The 24,000-nt window shown below is 34.4% G+C and overlaps 2 protein-coding genes across 5 annotated transcripts in view; both read right to left on the reverse strand.

Moving 5' to 3' along the window:
* LOC107588955 (metal transporter CNNM3) lies at window positions 1-15,869 on the reverse strand. 4 transcript variants are annotated; one of them, XM_016277238.1, is made up of 10 exons: window positions 14,375-15,869; window positions 12,610-12,931; window positions 11,488-11,631; window positions 11,244-11,402; window positions 7,365-7,534; window positions 6,006-6,102; window positions 5,405-5,535; window positions 4,239-4,365; window positions 3,912-3,976; window positions 3,644-3,660 (listed from the first exon to the last, which is right to left on the reverse strand). In XM_016277238.1, the coding sequence occupies exons 1-9, from the start codon at window positions 15,434-15,436 to the stop codon at window positions 3,927-3,929; spliced, it is 2,262 nt and encodes a 753-aa protein (XP_016132724.1). In that variant the 5' UTR covers window positions 15,437-15,869; the 3' UTR covers window positions 3,644-3,660; window positions 3,912-3,926. The 4 variants fall into 4 exon arrangements, with proteins under 4 accessions (XP_016132722.1, XP_016132726.1, XP_016132724.1 ...); XM_016277236.1 differs by lacking the exons at window positions 3,644-3,660; window positions 3,912-3,976 and adding an exon at window positions 1-645 and having other exon boundaries at window positions 14,375-15,868; XM_016277237.1 differs by having other exon boundaries at window positions 3,650-3,976.
* A 2,778-nt stretch (window positions 15,870-18,647) lies between these two features.
* LOC107589011 (metal transporter CNNM4-like) overlaps window positions 18,648-24,000 on the reverse strand; it is a 22,624-nt gene continuing 17,271 nt past the window's right edge. Inside the window, exons 7-8 of the mRNA XM_016277307.1 lie at window positions 21,075-21,250; window positions 18,648-19,829 (exon numbers count right to left, since the gene is read on the reverse strand). Of these exons, the coding sequence (XP_016132793.1) occupies window positions 19,440-19,829; window positions 21,075-21,250 (566 nt within the window). The 3' untranslated portion in view covers window positions 18,648-19,439. The remainder of the gene's footprint in view (window positions 19,830-21,074; window positions 21,251-24,000) is intronic.

The raw sequence follows: 24,000 nt of genomic DNA on the forward strand, positions 1-24,000 counted from the left end.
GATGCCAGTAAAGAACCTTTATTTTTAAGCGTGTACTAAAATCCTATTTGTGTTCAGATTTGTTTCTTGGGTATGCCAGTTCAAATACGTATGGAGAATGACATTTGAGTGCTTCAGTGAAGCAGTAGTCATGCAGACTGCTTTCTTGTCCTTTACAGAGGGAGGCTGACAGCTGCAGTCACTAATAAATGGAAAAGATAAGATTACATGTTTGGAATGACATGAGGGTGAGTAAATGGCTATTTGAACCCATTTTGGCACATTAGGGCTTGACGATTCAGGGCTGTAATACTGCTTATATGATACGACAGGGATAGTAAAATCTTGGCACACCATTTCATTTAATTGCCCATATGCACACGCACACACCTTGATGAAATAAGCAAGCTCAAACAGAGCACAGAGGAAGTGACATCAGAGGGAACGGCTGAATAAGCAGAACAGATCCTGTTTGACCAGAATGATACATCTTGAACATCACGTCTTGTGTTTTCCTCAACAGTCCTCTATCTGGCTCAATCGCTGCATTCCAGGAGTAAAAGATTCATTTAAGAGTTCTGCAGGAAGGATAGGGAGAAGGTCAGAACGCTCCTCTCTGGCTGTGAAGCTCCTCGTCTGGCCTGGATTCCTGGCTCTTGCTCGCACCTGCAGAGCCCGGGGAACCAGAATGAAAGCATCCGTCAAAAACACTGATTCATCATTCCCTGCTAACATATTCTGTGGACAGTGTCCAAAATGACCAGAAATACTTCAGTTGACAAATTGAAAATTGAAAAGGTAGCTGGATTAAGACACACCTTCCATTTAAAGGCCAATAAATCACTACAACTTCATCAGAAATTTGTTATTATTAGTAGCTCATCAGTAGACATGTGGTAAAAAGTCACGTAAAGTTCACATACAGTGTGTGTGTGCATATATGATTTAGAGATTTTGGCTGATACTAATAATTATTATTATATTATGACCAATAACTACAAAATATGATTATAAAAACAATAAAATATATATTTTTCTGTTTAAGGTTTTTGTAAAAAAAAATAAAAAAAAATAAATATATATATATATATATATATATATATCAATTTATATTTATAATTAATTTATAATAATTACAAAAATAAAAAACTAAACTTTATAAACTCAGTTTTAATATAATATTGATATTGGAAGCCTTTCTTTCTATCTTTCAATTAAACCCATTGTAATAAGTGCATTATTTTTTCCTTTTGAATATATTTTTCTTTTTTTTCCCTCATTTTCAATCTTATTAGATTCTCATTCATGTAATGAAGTCAATTTACTGCTTTAAGGTAAAAACAAAAATACAGTAAAGTTTTTTAGATGGCACAAACAATACTAATATGATGTATACATATTTTACAATTTAAATATGTGGGTCAAAGACGTTAAGACGTCCACATCAAAAGAAATGTACAAAAGTGATTTTATGTCCATAGAAAGCACATTAAATTTAAGTAATGTGTCTACTTTTAAGGTTTCAAATAAGTTTTTGAAGAATAAAATGTCAAAATTGGGATGAAATGTTACATTGTAATTCAGTGTAACACAATATTTATGTAAAAATTCAAACAACATGCTTATTCTGACGTGTACATATTAAAATATATAAAAGAATAAGGGAGCATTTTACATTTTATTGTTTTAAATGAGTAAACAAATGGGCAAAACCTAGGATAGTGGCAAATTTTAGAAATGTAAAATTACAACTAATTAGTATTTGAGGAGAAAATAATTAGTCTTTTAATAGGTCATAATTAGATTTTTGTTGTAAATATGCCTGCCAAGATTGTTACACTGAATGACATTTTAGTGGGTCTCTTCTGTAAATCAGGGGAAAATGTATGATATTTATTTTTTGCTCAGAAAAACAAAAACAAAATTGCTATTAAATTAAACAGAAAACTTTAAAAAAAGAATTTGGGGGGGGAAAACAACAATTTAAAGCAGTATTACACTTATTGTTTTTATGCTTAAACCCTTTTTCGTCTTTGACCCATGTATATAATTGTTTTTTACAGTAATGAGAATGACAATATAATGCACATAATATTATTTCTTATTTATATCTTTTGATTTTGGGTGAAATATGACGTGGACATGCTCCTTTTGTGAGATTCACCCATTTACTATTTGAATGAAAATAAATAAATAAATAAATACTGATGATATAATAATATAATAGTCTGATATTCCAATATATGTATATCCCTATATCAAAATATTATTTAATATAATTAATTTATCAAACAAACAAATAAATAAATACAAAATAAAATATAACATTTGTAATTAGTTAGCAATTTGATAGACCTACCTGGACATTTATATCCTGTCAGAGTTTAATGTGGAGGTGCCAACAGACAGCATTAAAATAGAAGAGGGTTACTTTGCAAAACAGTGGCATAAAAAAATTAGGAGTGAAAAACACTGACTTGAGCTCACATAAGTGATGCATTCAAATGTAATCATTAACATGCACTGATGTATCATACCAACCCCCTGGTGGCGCTCTGATGCTTCGATGTGCTGATGGGATACATGTTTCAAACGGAACATACCATGCTTATCACTTGCATTTACCTCATGCAAAGCACACTAACAGTAGTTGTCAATTGCGTCAAAGAATGAAAAGTGGAGCTGAAAGTCTAATGGAGATAAAGAGAGGGAGAAAATGAAGGGAAGGAGAGAAAAAGACACAGAAAGAGAACACAGTCTTAGTTCAGCAGAAGCGAGAGATGAAGATTCAGAGACATTCCCGGTCGACCTGTTCCTGCATGTTTAGACTCCACAACATTCCAACGCTAGCCAGTAACACGGGAAGAAGAAAATACGCACAAAGAGTTGCACAAAATGTTCTGTTATGTACTCGGAGTCATGCATGTGTGCCGGTGTGTTCATGCGATGTACCTTGACTGGTGTTTTTCTCGTTCAGGAGTTTGGTTTGACTGTTGGGCAGGATCTTGATTTCAGGCGGCTCGGGGCTCTGGGCCACCCGCGACGCCATCACGGCATTGAGGTACTGCAGACGGGTCACCTGTGGGACACGGGCCCATTTTAACAGCAGAAAACACTAAGCCGACCTTTACTGAAGGTCACACAAGTACATTATTGATGTGTGACGAAAAAGTCCATCATCAGGGGAAAATGTATGATATTTATTTTTTGCTCAGAAAAACAAAAACAAAATTGCTATTAAATTAAACAGAAAACTTTAAAAAAAGAATTTGGGGGGGGAAAACAACAATTTAAAGCAGTATTACACTTATTGTTTTTATGCTTAAACCCTTTTTCGTCTTTGACCCATGTATATAATTGTTTTTTACAGTAATGAGAATGACAATATAATGCACATAATATTATTTCTTATTTATATCTTTTGATTTTGGGTGAAATATGACGTGGACATGCTCCTTTTGTGAGATTCACCCATTTACTATTTGAATGAAAATAAATAAATAAATAAATACTGATGATATAATAATATAATAGTCTGATATTCCAATATATGTATATCCCTATATCAAAATATTATTTAATATAATTAATTTATCAAACAAACAAATAAATAAATACAAAATAAAATATAACATTTGTAATTAGTTAGCAATTTGATAGACCTACCTGGACATTTATATCCTGTCAGAGTTTAATGTGGAGGTGCCAACAGACAGCATTAAAATAGAAGAGGGTTACTTTGCAAAACAGTGGCATAAAAAAATTAGGAGTGAAAAACACTGACTTGAGCTCACATAAGTGATGCATTCAAATGTAATCATTAACATGCACTGATGTATCATACCAACCCCCTGGTGGCGCTCTGATGCTTCGATGTGCTGATGGGATACATGTTTCAAACGGAACATACCATGCTTATCACTTGCATTTACCTCATGCAAAGCACACTAACAGTAGTTGTCAATTGCGTCAAAGAATGAAAAGTGGAGCTGAAAGTCTAATGGAGATAAAGAGAGGGAGAAAATGAAGGGAAGGAGAGAAAAAGACACAGAAAGAGAACACAGTCTTAGTTCAGCAGAAGCGAGAGATGAAGATTCAGAGACATTCCCGGTCGACCTGTTCCTGCATGTTTAGACTCCACAACATTCCAACGCTAGCCAGTAACACGGGAAGAAGAAAATACGCACAAAGAGTTGCACAAAATGTTCTGTTATGTACTCGGAGTCATGCATGTGTGCCGGTGTGTTCATGCGATGTACCTTGACTGGTGTTTTTCTCGTTCAGGAGTTTGGTTTGACTGTTGGGCAGGATCTTGATTTCAGGCGGCTCGGGGCTCTGGGCCACCCGCGACGCCATCACGGCATTGAGGTACTGCAGACGGGTCACCTGTGGGACACGGGCCCATTTTAACAGCAGAAAACACTAAGCCGACCTTTACTGAAGGTCACACAAGTACATTATTGATGTGTGACGAAAAAGTCCATCATTTTTAGAAAAAATCTTCAATAACAAGTTCCAAAATAAAGATGCATCACAACATAAACAAATTCACACAAAAAAAGACAAAGATACAACACTGTGCACTTTAATCTTTCATGAGGGAAATTAACTACAATTGCATAAATCAGATAAAAAAAATAACAGTACAATATAAAACTGTTGACTTTGATTATAGGTCTCGAAAAAACTATCTATTAAAAAAAGCTAATTTATACTATTTGCTCAATTTCTATATTTTTTCAGTAGTTTAAATATCATTTAAATGTAAAGATATTAATAATAATAAAATATATTTAAAATACCTTTTTAAATGTTGACAAATTAATAATAATAATAAATATTTAAAGATATTTAAAATACTTTTAAATGTTAAAATAATAATAATAAAACATATTTTAAATGTTACAATAATAACAATAAATATTTAAATATATTTAAAATACTTTTAAATGTTAAAATAATAAAAATAATAAAATATATTTTAAATGTTACAATAATAAAAAAAATAAGTATTTAAATATTTTGAAAATATATTTTGAAAAATGTCGAATAATTATAAAAATAATAATAATCCTAAAATATTTAAATACATAGAAATATTTTTAAATGTTAAAATAATAAAATAAATATAAAAAATATTTAAAGTTAAAATAAGAATAATAATATTTAATGTATCTGTTTAAATGTTAAATTATGTAAAATAAAATAATATTACATATATATATATATAAGTTTTATTTAAAAACAACAACAAAAACATGCATTGAGGAATCATGCACAATAAGAGCCGAAAAAAGTCAATTTTGAATCATAAGCAATGATCCATGATCAAATACGAATAAATATGTATTGCAACAGTCACGGCAAAAAGTGTGGGGAATAACACAAGAATAACTACAAGCTGCGTGTGTTGTTCTGCGCTCACCTTGATGAGCTGCAGGTCTGTGAGGGCTCGTACTGTGTAGTCGGGACAGTAGCTGGACGGGCTGGTGGCGTCTCCCAGATCAAAGGGGTCTCTGGGGGCCTGACGCTGCGTGGACACCGGAGACTGGTGGACTGATCACACAAACAATCATCACGGTCAATATACCAGAACACGGACTGCTGACATTCACAGCAATAACACTGTGGTCCTAATCAGACGTTACACAATAAAACAACAAGTGATAAATCTTATCACTTTCTCAGATGTTTATCTGAGTTTAAACAACTGCTACCACATAAAATGACACGCATTCAGGACAGAAAACTCAAGAGTCTGTGGCGTGAGTGGTCAGCTGAACATCAACATCTAAACAATAGTCCCATATAGTCCCTTTGCTTTCAAAACACACAAGGCTTGCAGAATCATATCAGCCGGTTTTTGTTTTGTTGCACTACAGTTTACAACCAAAACTGACTGTAAACAGGAATGTTTTTGACTATCGTGCATTTTAAACCAACATTCATGAGTCAAATTTGGATTAGAATGGTGCATTTGGATTGGATCTGGGATTACCATAAAATCCCATATTGCCGGGACAAACCTGAGGAGGGAGCTGTGAGCGCTGAAACACCGTAGTAGGTGAACGCGCCGTTCTCAAACTTCAAACCCTCTTTCCCGATCTCCACCTCCACACGGCCCTACACACACACACACACACACGATTGAAACATCCCCAAAAATTCTAAGAAATACACACATTTTATTTTATAATTCAAAACATACATTCCAATAAATTTGAATTATAGATATATTTATTAATATTTTTTAGAATTAATTAATTATATATATATATATATATATATGTGTAATTTATCAAATAATTAATCAATGTTATAAATATTTTAAATATAATTGTTAAAATAAAAATAGTTATTATCAATGTTGTCATCAAATATTGAACATTTTTAAAATATTTTAAATGGTCATATTTTAATATATACTACCAATACTACTACTAATATTACCAGTACTCCTAACGTCATATTTCAAAACACAACTAACAAATATTTATGTTTTAAATATAATTTTAATTGTTAAAATTTTAATATTAATAATAGTTCATATTAAATTAGCAATATTAAACGATCAAATATTTAAATATATTTAAAATATTTTAATAATACATTTTATTATTATATTATGATTATATTTTAATAATAAAAAATAATACTACTATTAGTACTGCTAATATCATAATTATCAAAACACTACAATATATAATTATCAAAACTAACAAATAATTAGCAGTTTAAATATTTCTTTATATTTTAAATATGATTTTAATTGTTAAAATAATATTATTAATAATAATAATAATACGTTATTATTAAATTAACTTATTAAATTAAATGACCAATTAAATTCACAATGTTAAATGAACAGATATTGAAATTAAAATATTTTAAATGTTGATATTTTAATAATGAAGAGACTACAACTATATTTATCAATACACTATTAAAACATTCTGATAGATTAATAATAACAAACAATTCATTTATTTGTTATTATTATTAAATTGTCAATATTAAATGATTATTTGTTATTATTATTAAACTATCAATGTTAAATGATCAAATATTGAAATATATTTTAAATGTTAATATTTTAAAAATGAAGAGACTACAACTATATTTATCAAAACACTATTAAAACATTCTGATAGATTAATAATAACAATTTATTATTATTATTTTTATTATTAAACTATCAATGTTAAATGATCAAATATTGAAATATGCTTAAAATATAATTTTAACTGTTAATATTTTAACATTAAAATACTACTACAAGTAATAATAATATCACATTCAGATATTGTATATTTATGACCACTATTATTTACACCCGTGCTTATAAAGCGTTGACAAGCACACATCTGTCAGACACAGTGTGGCACCTGCAGCAGCAGAATGAAGTAATCCACAGGGTGGTTCCGCGTGTACAGGTAGTGGTCAGGACTGAGTCGGTTGGTGGGGTCAAACTTCACTTCTTGGTTAACGCTCGGGTGCCGCAGCAGATGAAACAGGACTCTCTCTGACACGCGCTGCGGGCTGAAGTGTTCCACCTCTGAAACAGAAATAACCTCTGAAATCACCTCTATTAACCAGCACATAAGCACAGATTGTCCCCGCCATTGATCCAAGAGACAGGGAATGTCCTTTAAAAGTTGAGGCTTGTTGAGACAAACTTCTTTACCTCTTTATACTTGTCAGGCAAACAGACATGCACTACTGTTTTGGGTCAGTAATATTTTTTGATGTTTTTGAAAGAAGTCTCTTATGCTCACCGAAGCTGCATTTATTTGATCAAAAATAGAGTAAAATTGTGAAATATTATTACAATTTAAAATAGCTGTTTTCTATTTTAATATGTTTTAAACTGTAATTTATTCCTGTGATCAAAGCTGTATTTTCAGCATCATTACTCCAGTCTTCAGTGTCACATGATCTAGTGGTCGACCGATATATCGCCAAGGCCGATATATCGGTCGATATTTGGCATTTTTCAAATATCGGCATCGGCCGATAAGTTTTTCTGTTTGGCCAATGCGTTCGTGGTGGGACTTTTATTTTGACTGCGCTGAGAACGGCAGCGCCTGAACACACCGTGCTCACATTCTCCCTCTTGTTCGCTGTCGTCGTTAACAGTTCTGTCCACGGACAGAAGTCTGTCTCATAATCAGATAGAACTGTTAAACAAAGGAATTAAAATGTATACAAAAAGTATTATAATGATTGCTTTTATATTGTTAGTAATAGAAAGGCAAACATTATAATACTAATTTCTCGTTTGCTGTCAGCATTCAGCAAATACGCATTTATATAATTTAAACAAATCTTTGAATGACTAATGAACATCTATTTTTAAAAATCTTGCAAACTTAGTCGAATTCAGCTGTGAGATCTTATGAAGTGTGCATTTGTATCCTGCACGATCGTGTGTACTCTGTATGACGGTCGGTCCGTGCGAACTGAATACGGACAGGAGGAGAGTTCAGCTTCATTGAGACACGCGATCGACAAACTTTAAACTCGTGATTTCAAATTATGCTCATCTATCATATTCATGTAATTTTCACTATGTGCTGTATCAGGGTTTCTGCAGACTTAAACAAGTTAAATTTAAGACTTTTTAAGACCTTTTTAATACCACCTTATATGAAATTTAAGACCTAAACCTGTAATGGAAATACACATTTTATTACATACATATATGTAATATTTAATGTGTATAAATTAAAAAGAAAACAAAATATCAATGTTGTAATAACTTTATGGGCATTTTACCTTTATAAAGCCATTTTTCTACAAGTGTGCATTATCTTTTGAGTCAAATTCCTACATTTAATCAGTGAATAAGAATAAGACATTTGGGCTGTTACCAAGCAAATGAAATCAGTATCAACAAAATTCATCTTTGCAATCCTGACATAAGCTGCACCTGAAGTGGCATTTAGATGTATTTACACACTGTTTAATGCAGAACATGAATGCATTTAACCTGCAGTTACAAATGCAGAAATAATGTTTTGATATATTAAACATAAAACATTGAATACTGATATTTGAAATAATTAAAAAAATGAAAAGATACTTTAAATGTGAAATTAAAACCAAATCATTTAAACAGTTGATTCATTCGGGAACGAAACACCGTCATGTTGCTCAGAGACGCAAAACAGCGCTGTGGCTTTGTTTGGCATTATTTTTGTTGGCGAAATAGTGCAAAAACAGGCAATACGGTGTCTAAAACGTAAGTCTCTTAATAAAACTTCTAGTTTATTGAACTGTTGTAAAAAATCAATATCACATTTGTATATGGTATTTTTTGGAGAAAAAAAGGCAGTCTTCCGCGTGAACTTGAGTATAAATATACACATTTTCTGCCCCCATGTCTTGAATTTGTGATCATTCTGAATGTATTTTAATAGACAGAATCATGCAGTGATCAGGCAGAGCGCTAGACTTCACGTAATGCGTGCGCTCTGTAGGTGTTTTGAATGTTTGTTTGTTTTGCGTCGTGAGAATATTGAGTAAAATAGCTCACTTGTCATGGTGTTATTTAACTATATCATGTTATGAATAAACGAAACATTGTGAATTTTTACCTCAGTGTGTTTCTTCTGAGTTTATGTGTGCGGTCACGCTCATTTGTTCTGAAGTCTCGAGACAAACAGAGTGAGCCTCAGCAGCGCGAGCTTGTATTCTGTGTTCTGCTAACTTACTGCAGTTCTCTCTGACGACGCAGTAACTTACTGTGGGGAAGAACAAATCTTCGGTCTGTCCAATGATTGTAAAGTCATTAGGTCCGTCAGACTGAAGATATTTTAGCAGTAATGCGACCAAAAATATTTAAGACCCATTGAATCCGAATTTAAGACTTTTTAAGGCCTTATATTAGGAAAACGTTATTTAAGACATTTTAAGACTTTTTAAGGACCTGCGGACACCCTGTGTATGTAAAATGAGTGTTACCTCGGCTTTATTTGAAAAAATGTGATTCCCAATGCACGCAAACTTCCCAGAATACTGAGTGCCCTGTTGGTTACAGTGTTTACTTCCTTTTTAATTATATTTGTATTAAATATTTGTTTATTTGTGAAAAATACTTTGTCATTTAAAGTATAAAGCTTGTTTATTTTACACATTTATTTTTTAATCCATTTTCAAATTTCTTAAATATTAAATCAAATAAAATCGGCTTTATATCGGCCACCCTGCTTTCCAAGATATCGGCATCGGCTGTCAAAAAAACCAATATCGGTCGACCACTAACATGATCCTTCAGAAATCATTCTAATATGCTGATTTGCTGCTCAAGAAACATCTCTTATTATTATCAATGCTGAAAACAGTTCATATTTTTGTGGAAATTTTGATACATTTTTGTACAGGATTCTTTTGTAACATTATAAATGTCTTTACTGTCACTTTTGATCAATCAAATGTGTCCTTGCCAAATAAAAGTATTAAATTAAAAAAATCGTACTGACCCCAAACGTTTGAACAGAAGTGTATACTGTATATAAACATATTAACTAATGATCAGCTCAATAACTGTATATAAATGACAAGTTGCTTGAATGGTCTTAATTCATGATAATGAGACATTGTTTTGTGATTATTAATATTATTATAATTATTATTAATAAATGCATTTTTAAACATTGGTATTTTATTATATAACTACGGAGCCCTGTACACGACATGCAAACAAAAATAGATTTATCATGGCCACAAATTAAACATTTGTTCCCTCATTATAGTAAAGGGTGACCACGTTGAACTAATTTGTTCCCACGCTTTGATTTAAGTAAATTGAAGGAACAAATTAGTACAACGTGGCCCCGATCCACTAAAACAAGGGAAGGAGTTCTTAATTTGTGGGCACAATGCGTCTATTTTTGTCTGCATGCCAAGTACAAGGCTCTGTATGCATCTGTTTTGTAAAAATTAGGCTGAACACAAATGATTTTAACATGGTTAACAGTGTTTTAGCATCCAAAAACACATGGGAGGTTCCCTTCTGACTGATGCATTTTGAAACTTTGACCAATGCAACTTTTTGTTGTTCATGAATACTGGATGAGGATTGTAAATCATTTTAAAGAAAGTAATTCATTAACTATTGACTTTTCTAGATCTGGAAATCACAAAAAAAAAAATCTTCAGAACATTTTTCCAAGACCGCGGGAACCGTGACCCCTTAACCGTGGTAAAATCGCTGTAACACACAGACTCTTGCAGCTTATCGGTTGATATTAAAGCGGACAGACCTCGGGACAGGAATCGGTGGGTGGCCAGCAATAGTTGAGGAGAGGTGCGGATCTTTGGTTCACCCTCTGGAGGTTTAAAGATGGAGAACTCGTCATGAACGCTCCGCGGCTCCAGAGGAATCTCCACCGGGGCCATCGGACGCTTCACCTTCATGTCCACTGTGGAAAAAAACAAAACGCATTATAAATCAGTTTAAGTGCGGCGACAGGGATCAGCTCAAAAACATATCACGCAGCTGCTCACTGTAGCCATCAGACTCGTCCAGGATCTCAGATTTAATGATCTCCTCAATGACGTCCTCCAGCGTGACCAGACCCAGAACCTCGTAGAACGGATCTCCTTCGCCCTCATTATTCACCTTCTGAACGATGGCCAGGTGTGAGTTTCCTATGAAGACAGAGAGAGAACATATGCTTTAGTAGAAGCAGCTTTGTAATGACTACCTTTCAATAACTGCATTCTATACTTCATGATGATTAAATCTATGATTAATAACAAAAAATAGAATTCTTATTATACGATAATTATTCATCTTCAAAAAATATTTGACAAAACAAAAATGCAGCGATTAACCAATCAGAATGAAGAAATAAAGAGAGATGTGCAATAAACACTGTTTTAGATGTATAATAACGTAAAAATATTAAACTATTTAAAAAAGTATCAATTAAAAGAATAAAAAAAACAATAAAATAAAAAATGTTTAGTGAAAATAAAAACCCAAATATTTATAAGCATTCAAAAGCAATAATTATAAGTAAATCAAAATACTAAAAACATACTCTAACAGATTAATAATAATTAGAATTATTATTGCTAAAAATACAATAATTTTAATAGCATTTTAAATATTAATATTTGAATAAATGCTAATATTTTATAAATAATACATTTTTAATAATGTTTAGTAAAAAATAAAAGGCCAAATATTTATACACATTCAGTATCAGTCTAATCAGGCCGACAGCAATAATTATTCTGACAATAATAACAGTAGTTATACTAATACTACTAATAAATGTTTACATATTGAAACATATTTAAATTATTTTAAAATTGTAAATATCAAAATGTTAATAATAATATTTAGTGAAAATAAACCCCCAAATTTGACATGAATTCAATATCGGCCTGTCATAAACTGATGCAATTTGTTTGAAGGCATCTTTTTAGGATTATCAAGTTATGAAAACACTTCAAACACAGATTAATAATAATAATAATAATAATAATATAGCCCAAATATTATAGGCATTCAATATTGGCCTTGTCAGGTCAATAGCAAATAACTGCAGATAACTGGTGAAATATCGGTCGGACACCGATACTCATAGTTTGAAGGCATCTGCTTGGGATTTGACATGCCTTTTTTGAATTCTTCCAGCATTGCATCCAGCTTGGTGTCATTAAACACAAAATGCAGAGGATGGTTGTAGAACTTGGTGATGGTGGTCATGGGAGTGCGGTCCTCCGGATCAACCAATGCCAGGTCTTTGACGTACAGGATTTCGATGATATTGGACCTCTCCTCTTCGTACACCGGGACACGAGTGTAGCCGCTCTGCATGATCTCGGACATGGTGTTGAAGTCCAGCACGGCCGTGGAAGGCAGCATGAAGCAGTCTTTCAGGGGGGTCAGGATGTCCTCCACGGTTTTGGTCCTGAGAGTGCCTTTACTGAACTCCACCTTGACGAACTCGCCATCAGACTCGTCCAGGATCTCAGATTTAATGATCTCCTCAATGACGTCCTCCAGCGTGACCAGACCCAGAACCTCGTAGAACGGATCTCCTTCGCCCTCATTATTCACCTTCTGAACGATGGCCAGGTGTGAGTTTCCTATGAAGACAGAGAGAGAACATATGCTTTAGTAGAAGCAGCTTTGTAATGACTACCTTTCAATAACTGCATTCTATACTTCATGATTAAATCTATGATTAATAACAAAAAATAGAATTCTTATTATACGATACTTATTCATCTTCAAAAAATATTTGACAAAACAAAAATGCAGCGATTAACCAATCAGAATGAAGAAATAAAGAGAGATGTGCAATAAACACTGTTTTAGATGTATAATAACGTAAAAATATTAAACTATTTAAAAAAGTATCAATTAAAAGAATAAAAAAAACAATAAAATAAAAAATGTTTAGTGAAAATAAAAACCCAAATATTTATAAGCATTCAAAAGCAATAATTATAAGTAAATCAAAATACTAAAAACATACTCTTAACAGATTAATAATAATTAGAATTATTATTGCTAAAAATACAATAATTTTAATAGCATTTTAAATGTTAATATTTGAATAAATGCTAATATTTTATAAATAATACATTTTTAATAATGTTTAGTAAAAATAAAAGGCCAAATATTTATACACATTCAGTATCAGTCTAATCAGGCCGACAGCAATAATTATTCTGACAATAATAACAGTAGTTATACTAATACTACTAATAAATGTTTACATATTGAAACATATTTAAATTATTTTAAAATTGTAAATATCAAAATGTTAATAATAATATTTAGTGAAAATAAACCCCCAAATTTGACATGAATTCAATATCGGCCTGTCATAAACTGATGCAATTTGTTTGAAGGCATCTTTTTAGGATTATCAAGTTATGAAAACACTTCAAACACAGATTAATAATAATAATAATAATATAGCCCAAATATTATAGGCATTCAATATTGGCCTTGTCAGGTCAATAGCAAATAACTGCAGATAACTGGTGAAATATCGGTCGGACACCGATACTCATAGTTTGAAGGCATCTGCTTGGGATTTGACATGCCTTTTTTGAATTCTTCCAGCATTGCATCCAGCTTGGTGTCATTAAACACAAAATGCAGAGGATGGTTGTAGAACTTGGTGATGGTGGTCATGGGAGTGCGGTCCTCCGGATCAACCAATGCCAGGTCTTTGACGTACAGGATTTCGATGATATTGGACCTCTCCTCTTCGTACACCGGGACACGAGTGTAGCCGCTCTGCATGATCTCGGACATGGTGTTGAAGTCCAGCACGGCCGTGGAAGGCAGCATGAAGCAGTCTTTCAGGGGGGTCAGGATGTCCTCCACGGTTTTGGTCCTGAGAGTGCCTTTACTGAACTCCACCTTGACGAACTCATTATACGGATCGTTCACACTAGTCCGAATCATTTCCATGGTTTTCTCACGGATGCCCACGGTGCTCACGTCCCGGTGCAGGATCAAGTCCAGCAGGAGGCCGAGAGGACAAGAAAGTGGACACGTCAGGATGAGACAGATCTGGGCCAGCCATATCAAACCCGGTGCCATCTGGAACCCATAACCCGAACATACAATATGAGGAACCAACTCAGCCAGGAGGAATATGAGGAAGCCACTAGTGAACACAGCGGGCACGATGGACCCATAGAGGTGGTACAACAGGACGCCGAGCACCGAGTGACCCAAAGCACAAATGAACAAGAGCGAACAAACCAAAACGTTTCCTCTCCTCCGGATGGGCTTGAGGCGCTTGGCCACCCGCTTTTCATCCTCCGAACCGCAGCTGTGCAGAACATACAGCTCCAGTGGGTCCAGCCACAGCAAACTCAGATTCACGCATCTGACCACACTGCAAATCAAACCCAGAACCACGACCACCAAAATGAGACCCCATAATGGAATGTAATCTGATGGCACAGCCGGGTTCTTAATAATCAACTTGTCCGACCCGAAAGACCCCCATGTCTGGCCCTTTAAGACGCAAAAATGATGGAGCACAGGCTCTGCATCTTTATCCTCCGGTTCGGATGCTGCAGCTTCGGTCTGGACTTCCATAATCCCGCCGTTCCCGTCATCCAACGCGAACGCTCCGCGCACCCGGAACGCGGAGGAATTGCGGCGTTCCTCCAGCGCGCACGGGTCACCCGAACCGCCTCCAACCGCGGCGAACGCGACCCACGGCCAGGTCTCATTGGACAGGTAGGACCCAAACAATCTGAGCTTGAAGGTGGTCCCGTGCGGAGCTATGAGGACACGTTCGCGCATGTACACCAGCTGGGTTAAGTCCTCCAGGCGCAGTCCGTAAAGATGCGTTTCTTGAAGGCTGCAGGTTCCGAACCCGCACAGGAACGATATGATCAACGGGAGACGCAGCTCCGCCAAGCTGACCACCATATTGGAACAGGGCAGCCTGGCTTTATGAATCATGTGACGCTGATGTTGTTGCCGCTACGCTACCCTCCTACTTTTTCAGTTGTTTTCATATAAAACGATGAGGGAAACTGGCTCGGTCCGGCCGCCATGTTGGCTCCGTGATTCTTGAGAAACAGGCACGGACTTGCCCCCAAACTCTGGAGCCACAATGAACGCAGTTTCTTTTCTTTTTTTTGCGCCGCTACGTCGTGTCCACAATGGACCAATGACAGAAGAGCAAGTGCTCGCTTGACCAATCGGAGAACGGTCTGTTTTGGTAAACCACGCCCACAACGGCACAGAAGAACTTCAGCGTGTGAGATGAGCGCGGCATCTTCTCAAGGCTATTTTGAAGAAAGCTTTTTTTTCGTATCTAGCGGTTAGATTGACAGAGAGAGTTTGAGAGTTAAAAACTGACCGTAATGTTTTACACCTCGCAAATGTTTTACCTACGGTTTGCCATTGGAATAAAAGCAACATCACTACACAGACTGAGCAAAAGAGGTGTTTTATTATAGAATTATTTAGATTAAGCATTTACATCATCAGAACTCAACAGAAATACAAAATATTATATACAGATTGCTTTAAATACGATCGTGTTCATGGGAAGTACATTACATCTGCATTTTGCATTTCCCTTTAAAGAGAGCAACTTAAAAAAAAAAAACATTATTAGTTCGGTGTGATGCTTTAAAAAGTATAGAAGACAAAAATAAACTAACCCCACTCACAAAACAAATGATGGAATTATTTTTCTGTAGTTCCCATGGCTTTTTAATAGAAGACCTATAGTGAACCCAAAACACAGTGTGCTTAGTATGCAATACAATAACCTGAACAGTTTGAAAGGTCAATATAGGTCATGACCCTGAAAAGTCAATAAATGCAGAGTGGAAAATGCAGACGCTTCCTGAAAACACACTGTTAGAATCTTTAACTGTGGTCTAATTATCAAACAGGGGAGCATGCACGACATCCATCCCGTTGAGTTCCTCAGGAGAAAATACCATGAGCATTAAAATCAGATTACAGAGCTGGATCGAAATCCCAGCATTACACTTAAAAGAATTTCATTAGTTTCTAAGAGAGAAACATGGGCATTATATGGACAAATCAAAGTGCAAAAGGCTTTGGCTGATGTGTTCATTTACAAATTTAATTCCATGTAGTGTTGCAACTTTGGTCATGATATAACATGTTATGCCTCAGTACAGAGTTTGAGCGCAGTGCCCACATTTTGGTTTAAGTTGGATTAAATACTACTCAAATTTCACACTAAAGAAATATCAGTTGAGGTAAAATGCAAACTTATTTCTCTCACTGTGCAATTGTACATTATACATCTTAAAAAGAAACAGACCTATTTATTGCTTCAGATCTCTCGTAAAGGCAACAAAACATTTATAAATAACTTCGAAATCATCATACACTAGTTGGACAACGTCAATTTTATACTGTTCAACGAGAAAACATAAATAATCAATCCAGTGCTATTCTTCTCAGTAATTATTTCTAATACTCTATAACTCTCACTGGGATTTTTTTTTTTTTTTTCAATTTATGAAATAAAAGAAAAGAACAGTTTAACACTGGAAGCTTTATGCATGCACTGCATAGCATAGTTACAGTATGAATACATCAGAATAAGGTTTAAATATGGTTTCTAATGTCAGCTCGGCGTGAGAGGAACACAATGGAAAAATCACTGTGTGACCTCCGAAATGTGATGTCTGGACAGAACCGCTTTATGGTCACTGCAAGATGTCGTCGAAACTCTTAATACTAGTGCAAGCAAAGAGGCTTTCGTTTGGAATAGTTCACTAAAAATTAGCTGAAAGTTTCTTCATTGGAAAATAAATTGAGAAATGTAGCATTACATCACTTGCTCAGCAATGGATCCTCTGCAGTGAATGGGTGCCGTCAGAACGAGAGTCCTAACAGCTGATAAAAACATCACAATAATCCACACCACTCCAGTCCATCAATTAACATCTTGTGAATGAAGAAACAAATTTGTAAGAAACAAATTCATCAAAGAGTTTGAACTAAGGTACTTTAACTTTAAAACATCAAACTACAAGTTCATAATCCATAAAAATGATTACACTCCAGTGAAAACATCCATCCCCTGTTGTCATCTCACATCAAAATCCACTCACATATTAGTTTCGAGCTGTTTTCTCTTGTAAACAGTGCTTGATCTGTGTATATTTCTCTCCTGATTCAGACGAGACAACTATTTCACTGAAGAAAGCAATATTATGGAGAGAGGACTCATATTTTAGCTGAAAGCAACAATGAAAAATGTCTTGGTGGATTCGTGTGATGTTTTTATCAGCTGTTTGGACTCTCATTCTGACGGCACCCATTCACTGCAGAGGATCCACTGGTGAGTAATGCTACATTTCTCTAAATCAGTTCTGATGAAGAAACAAACTAATCAACATCTTGAGGATTAGAAAAATGCTACGTTTTTGGGTGAACTAGTACTATTCCTTTAACTAACCTATGATCTAGAGGCGTATAACAAACCAAACAGCACTAGTGACTTCACACTTCAGGAAGAGACACTGAAGATTCAGTAGCATACAAAAATGCTTGAGAATCAACACGAATGTACAGTTTCACTCCAGGTCACAGTGAATTCTGTTCAAGCATCGGTGGAAAACAGCATTTGTGTTGTTTGATGGACAGTCGTAGCCTTTGAGATCAAGAACTGGGTAAATCTTACAAAATCTAAGGTCATATTTCAGATCAAAATGAAAATTAATATATAATTAGGACCATTAAGACTTTTTGCATTGTGGTATTATTTATCATTTTCATTAGTATAAAGTGAAAAATGTATATTGTTAAGCATTTATATATTATGGTGCATTTGTATGGATTTTTTAATATATTTTAAATGAACAAATAATTGTATTACAGTAATATAAGTCTACTGAGAATCATTGAGAATAATAAGAATTATAAATGAGAATTTGTGAAGAAAATATTCTCATGAAAATAATGCATAATATGATGCAAAAAATCTTAATGGTGTTAACAGGCTTTATTTAGTCAAATAAAATATTTTGTTGTGAAATACAACTCATATTTTTGTGAGATTCATCCCGGGGGATGAATTATAATTGTGTCAAAAAGAAAATGTTTTTTTTTAAATCAAATATACATATTAATTTAGACAAATTTTTTTTTTATATATATTCATATTTTAATAAATTATTATATCATGTTTTGAATCATTTATCACAGATCTGAATATGCAGTGGTCAATGCTCATAGTTTTTTTTTTGTTACAAATGTCTGTTTTGAGCACTAACGGACCACGTCGGGTTTTCCAAACCATATCTGCGTCAGCAAATTTCACGTCTCCAAACTATATTTACAAAGTTTCCCTTCACGTTTGTCACGTAGAGCTATGATTGCGCCACATACAGCTACATCACATAGCCACAATTACCAAAACACCTTGGCTTGATGCGTTCGACTTTGAAAAAAAGCTGTCAAAATCATATAGTACTATACAGCAGGAAAACTAGACCAGAACTGTCTTTGTTTGTGCTAAAAGGATAGTTCAGTCCAATAATAGCTTATGAGACTCAAAGTGCTCTTATGGTCAAAATCTCAGAAAACTACAGCACTCAAATGTATGCTGCTGGGTCAGAGACATTATAAAAAGTGCATATTGTTCAATAATTCTGTTAGATACTGATGAAATTGTATAATGCCTTTAAACGGTATTTGTTGCATACCAATGCTGAAAGCTTTGAGAGTGTCTACATAAGCATGCAATAGCAGGCATAACAGTCTGCATAACTAAACACCTCAATGTCGGGCTGAACCCGCAGCCCCTAAAATCACAGTGAGATCACGTCCAATGTTGAAGACGACGCACCTTTTTGGAGTTTTTTAACACACCTTTGTCCTCTCGAATCGAGAGAAAGAGTGTATTTGTGCTTGTGCGATCGCCTTCGGTCAGCTCTGGAGCTCCCTGAGCCCCAGATTAGTGTCGTCAAATGGTGCTCTCGGTGTGCGCGTGCGTGAACGTGTGCATGTGATGCGCGTGAGGGTTGGGGAGGGGCGTCGGGCTGCTGTTGCCGTGGGGATGGGGGGCGGGGCTGGAGTTGGAGTTGGTGTTCAGGTGCGGCTGGTTCTGAGGGTGGATGTGGCTCGGACGGCGTTTGGACAGGCTGTTCTTGTCGTTGAGCAGCGAGGTTGTCTCATCCGGCCCGTTCTCTCTGGGTGCCGGCGGCGCTGTGGTGTGGTTCGCGGTGGAGGACATGGGAGGGGTCAGAGGTGGAAGAGGGCCGGGATCCAGACGGATATGGCTGCTCTCAGGGGACTGGGGCATGCTGTCCAGTTTTGAAGCCAGGAGGCCGGTTTGGTACTGCGAACGAGTGACCTGAAAAAGAAAAAAGGTAGTAAAATCAAAACTTACTTACACTACTGCTCAATTTTTTTATTTTTGGAAAGAAATTAATACTTTTTCTCAGTACGGACTCGATCCCATTAAATTGATCAAACGTGAGAGTAAATATTTTTATGTTACAAAAGATTCAATAATCATAAATGCTGTCGTTTGAACTTTCTATTAATCAAAAAAAAGTATCAGTTTCCACAAAAATATTAAGCAGCACAACTGTTTTCAACATTATTAATACAAAATGCACAAATATTTTGATCCCAGTAACTCAGTACACCGTCCTTAGTATTTGATAATGCTAGATTCCACTCTATATTTAAATATTTGAATTTAAATTAAATATAATATCATTTAAATATTAAAACAATATTAACAAAATCTCTCTCTATATATATATATATATATATATATATATATATATATATTGATACTGTACGCATGTACAGGTTGGTCTTGACTGACTTAACTTAAAATATTTACATTTCAATTAAATATTAAAACAACAGCAATAATAATAATTTAATGATACTGAAAATGCAGCATTCCATCACAGAAATAAATTACTTTTTAAAATTAAATAATTGTTGCCTTTGTGAGCATAAGAGACTTCCAAACGGTCTAATCTAGACACTCACTGTTCAGACATAACATGTACAGGTTGGTCTTGACTGACTTAACTTAAAATATTTACATTTCAATTAAATATTAAAACAACAGCAATAATAATAATTTAATGATACTGAAAATGCAGCATTCCATCACAGAAATAAATTACTTTTTAAAATTAAATAATTGTTGCCTTTGTGAGCATAAGAGACTTCCAAACGGTCTAATCTAGACACTCACTGTTCAGACATAACTTAGATTGTTCTAATTTTGAAAACTATAAGCATAAATAAAATAATTATCCATTGTCAGCAAATGTGTTTATTTTTATGACTACCAATAGAGAACAGGTTGACCTGATAAAATGCAGATAGACATATATAATACAACTGCTTTAGATCTACAAAACAGCTGAAATTAAAGTGAAGTATAAAAATAGTCGGTAACGCTTTACTTGAAGGGGTGTGCATAAGACTGACATGACACCTTCATAATCATAACATGACACCTACATAATCATATGAAGGAGTATTCCAAGTTTTCTGAAGTCATACACACATTTATGTGAAGACCAGACCGTAACTTTGTTGTTATTGGCTGTTTATGGACATAACATACCTTCACATACTGCAGGTCAGTGAGGGCCCGCACGTTAAAATCAGGGACGTACTGTGCCATGGGGCTGTTATTGAGCTGACTGTTACTGCCGATGATGGACACCGAGTCGACTCTCTCCGTGCAGCTCAGAGACGCCGAGCGGTTCAGACCACTCACGTGAGACGGGGAGCGAAACTCTGGAACGCACAGGAAAACCGTCACTTCATGTCACGGCACGCCTGCTGACAAACACTCACACAGATGAAACGGAGTCAAGAAGAACACAAATGTGGCAAATCTTAAAACATAAAATGAAAAGAAAAAAAAAAAAAAAAAAACACTGATGAGAGCGACAGAACAACAATAAACAAGGAGCCACAAACAACTCATATCACATGTGAAATGAATGGAAAGATTATTGCAAATGATTGGATGGTCATTTCAGACGTGCATTGGTGTGTGAGCAGCATTAATTTGGTTACACTGGAGAAGCATAGATTATAGTGTACTATTCAATACTATAATATTAGTATGTGACTATAAAGAACAGAGAATGTACATAAAACCCTCGATTACCTAAAACCACGAGGGATCGGTGCTGTAATGTAACTACACTAGCGTTCTCTACAGGTGCTTTTATGAACTACCTGCAACAGTCACTGCAGCGATTGTGCTTGGGATTTGACAGGTTTTACTGCGACAATAACAGACAATACATAAATGAATGCTGACAGATGAGGACAAAAACGCACAACTGACTCAGAAGGACATGGTTACTGGCAGAGCTGGGTAGTAACGGATTACATGTAATCTGGATTACGTAATCAGATTCCAAAAATTAAGTACTTGTAATTAGATTAAATTACATTTTTAAATACTCGTAATCAGACTTTTTTTACTGATTACATGATTAACAGTGCAGGCTTAACCGCTTTAAGAATTCCTTCGTCCCGCTGTCCATCAAAGCTTTAAATGACAAGTCAGCCAGAGGTGTGCCCCCATAACGGTGTTTTAATTGTAACAATATTAATGTATATATATATATTTTTTTTAAAATTGAATCTTATCTTATTATTATGACGATTACAGGTGTGTTGTATGATGTAGTGTGCAACTGGTTGGTTGATAGCAGTTTGTGTATGTGTTGTGTATGTGTTACTTATTTAAGCAGCGGTCACTGGATTGTATGTGTCCAAGACAATTTTCCTTCGGGACAATAAAAGTCTATCTAATCTAATTACATATTATTCACACAATAGCAACAAATTATTCATAATTTATGAATTCTCCCTAATTCCTCCTCTTCACCTTTTAAATGTTCCTTTCTAAAATAGCCTACCGCTTATATACACTCAGAAAGTCTTACAGTTTTGTGGATTTTCACACAAAGACCAGTCATTAGTCAGATGGCTACACAGCATTTGACCACTGGATTTACAAAAATCATTTCAGGTTTAAAAAGTGTTTCAACACTGGATCAACTACTGATGAACACATACATTTTAATTTGAATTTTCGCTCAGTGGGTTATTTAACTATGTGCTACTATGTCTTTGAATTTGTGCATTTTAATGTGTTTGAAAGACAAAAGCCTTCCACACTATTACATGTAATGCATTCCCAAGCTTTTTTTTGTCATCTGAACCGCTTTCACCTAATATTTTCTTGAAGTACCCCAGAGATTTTAAAACAAATATTTTTATAATTAAAATCACATTTGAATGCTCACAGTTCTCTGAGGTTGGTTAATGAACACCTGACATGCAGGTAAACAAATAAAATATTCAATATTTTATGATTGAATGAATTACTAGCTTTTCATTGAACTCACAAACCCCCTGCAGTTCCTTTACGAACCCCAGTTTGGGAAAACTTGATGTGATGTAATTTAATATGTTTAATGCACCTCATGTTGTTAATCACAATGAATGGAATATATTTTCTTACTCTTTGTATTTTCTATCAATTTGGTACAAGATTATTCTATATAAATCAATGTGATAAACGAGTTAGGTCAAAAGTAATCAAAAAAGAATCAGATTATATTACCTAAAATGTGTAATGTTTACATTTCAAACTACAATTTTTGTCATGTGATTTGGAATCAGTAACGGATTACAATTTGTATGTAATCTACCCAGCTCTGGTTACTGATACAAGCATGGGGGATTTTTCTCTGCTGAAATGCCATTTGTTTACACTGCAAGCGACGCAATGTGATAAGCTAGAACTCTCCGGTTATAATCAATGAAGTCATTTACACCGCAAAACATGCAAAGTTCATTGATGATAACGGACGCGATCAAGTATTATTGCATCGCTCACGTGCTCTCCGAGTAGTTTGGTCTGTAACGGTAACCAAAGTGAACAGGATTAAAATTCATTACGAGTTGCTGACGAAACCAATCATCATAGCGATATCATAGAATTTCGATGATATCGGAAAATTGCCTTAGTATTTGACTATACTACATTGCACTTCTGTCAAAAAAAATGGACAGGTTGGTGAAAATATCTTACAAAATGTGAATTAAAATGACAGCAAATTGGATAACACATTACTTTACGTAATTAATATTCATGATGTAAACCGCGCCTGGCACATGGCTGACTGAAAATAAACATTAGAACAAAAACAAAAGCCATACGATTTCAAAATATTTTTTTTTATATTTGTTTGTAAATATGTTTTAGCCCTAGATATGAAACAAAAAAATGCTATATTGACTTTTCTGATACATTTGTCTTAGTAATTTTGTTAAGTGTTTTAGTCGTTTTCATTTTTAAAATGTCTATTTCCTTTATTAATTATTTCAGTTTTAGTAATTTTACTACTATAAATTGAATTAGACAAAATTAGCAATGTTATTATATTTTCTGCTTTATTTTATATATATATATATATATATATATATATATATATATATATATATATATATATATATAT

The sequence above is a fragment of the Sinocyclocheilus grahami genome, unplaced genomic scaffold (genome assembly GCF_001515645.1).
Source record: "Sinocyclocheilus grahami isolate Dianchi unplaced genomic scaffold, SAMN03320097.WGS_v1.1 scaffold110.1, whole genome shotgun sequence".
Lineage (NCBI taxonomy): Eukaryota > Metazoa > Chordata > Actinopteri > Cypriniformes > Cyprinidae > Sinocyclocheilus > Sinocyclocheilus grahami.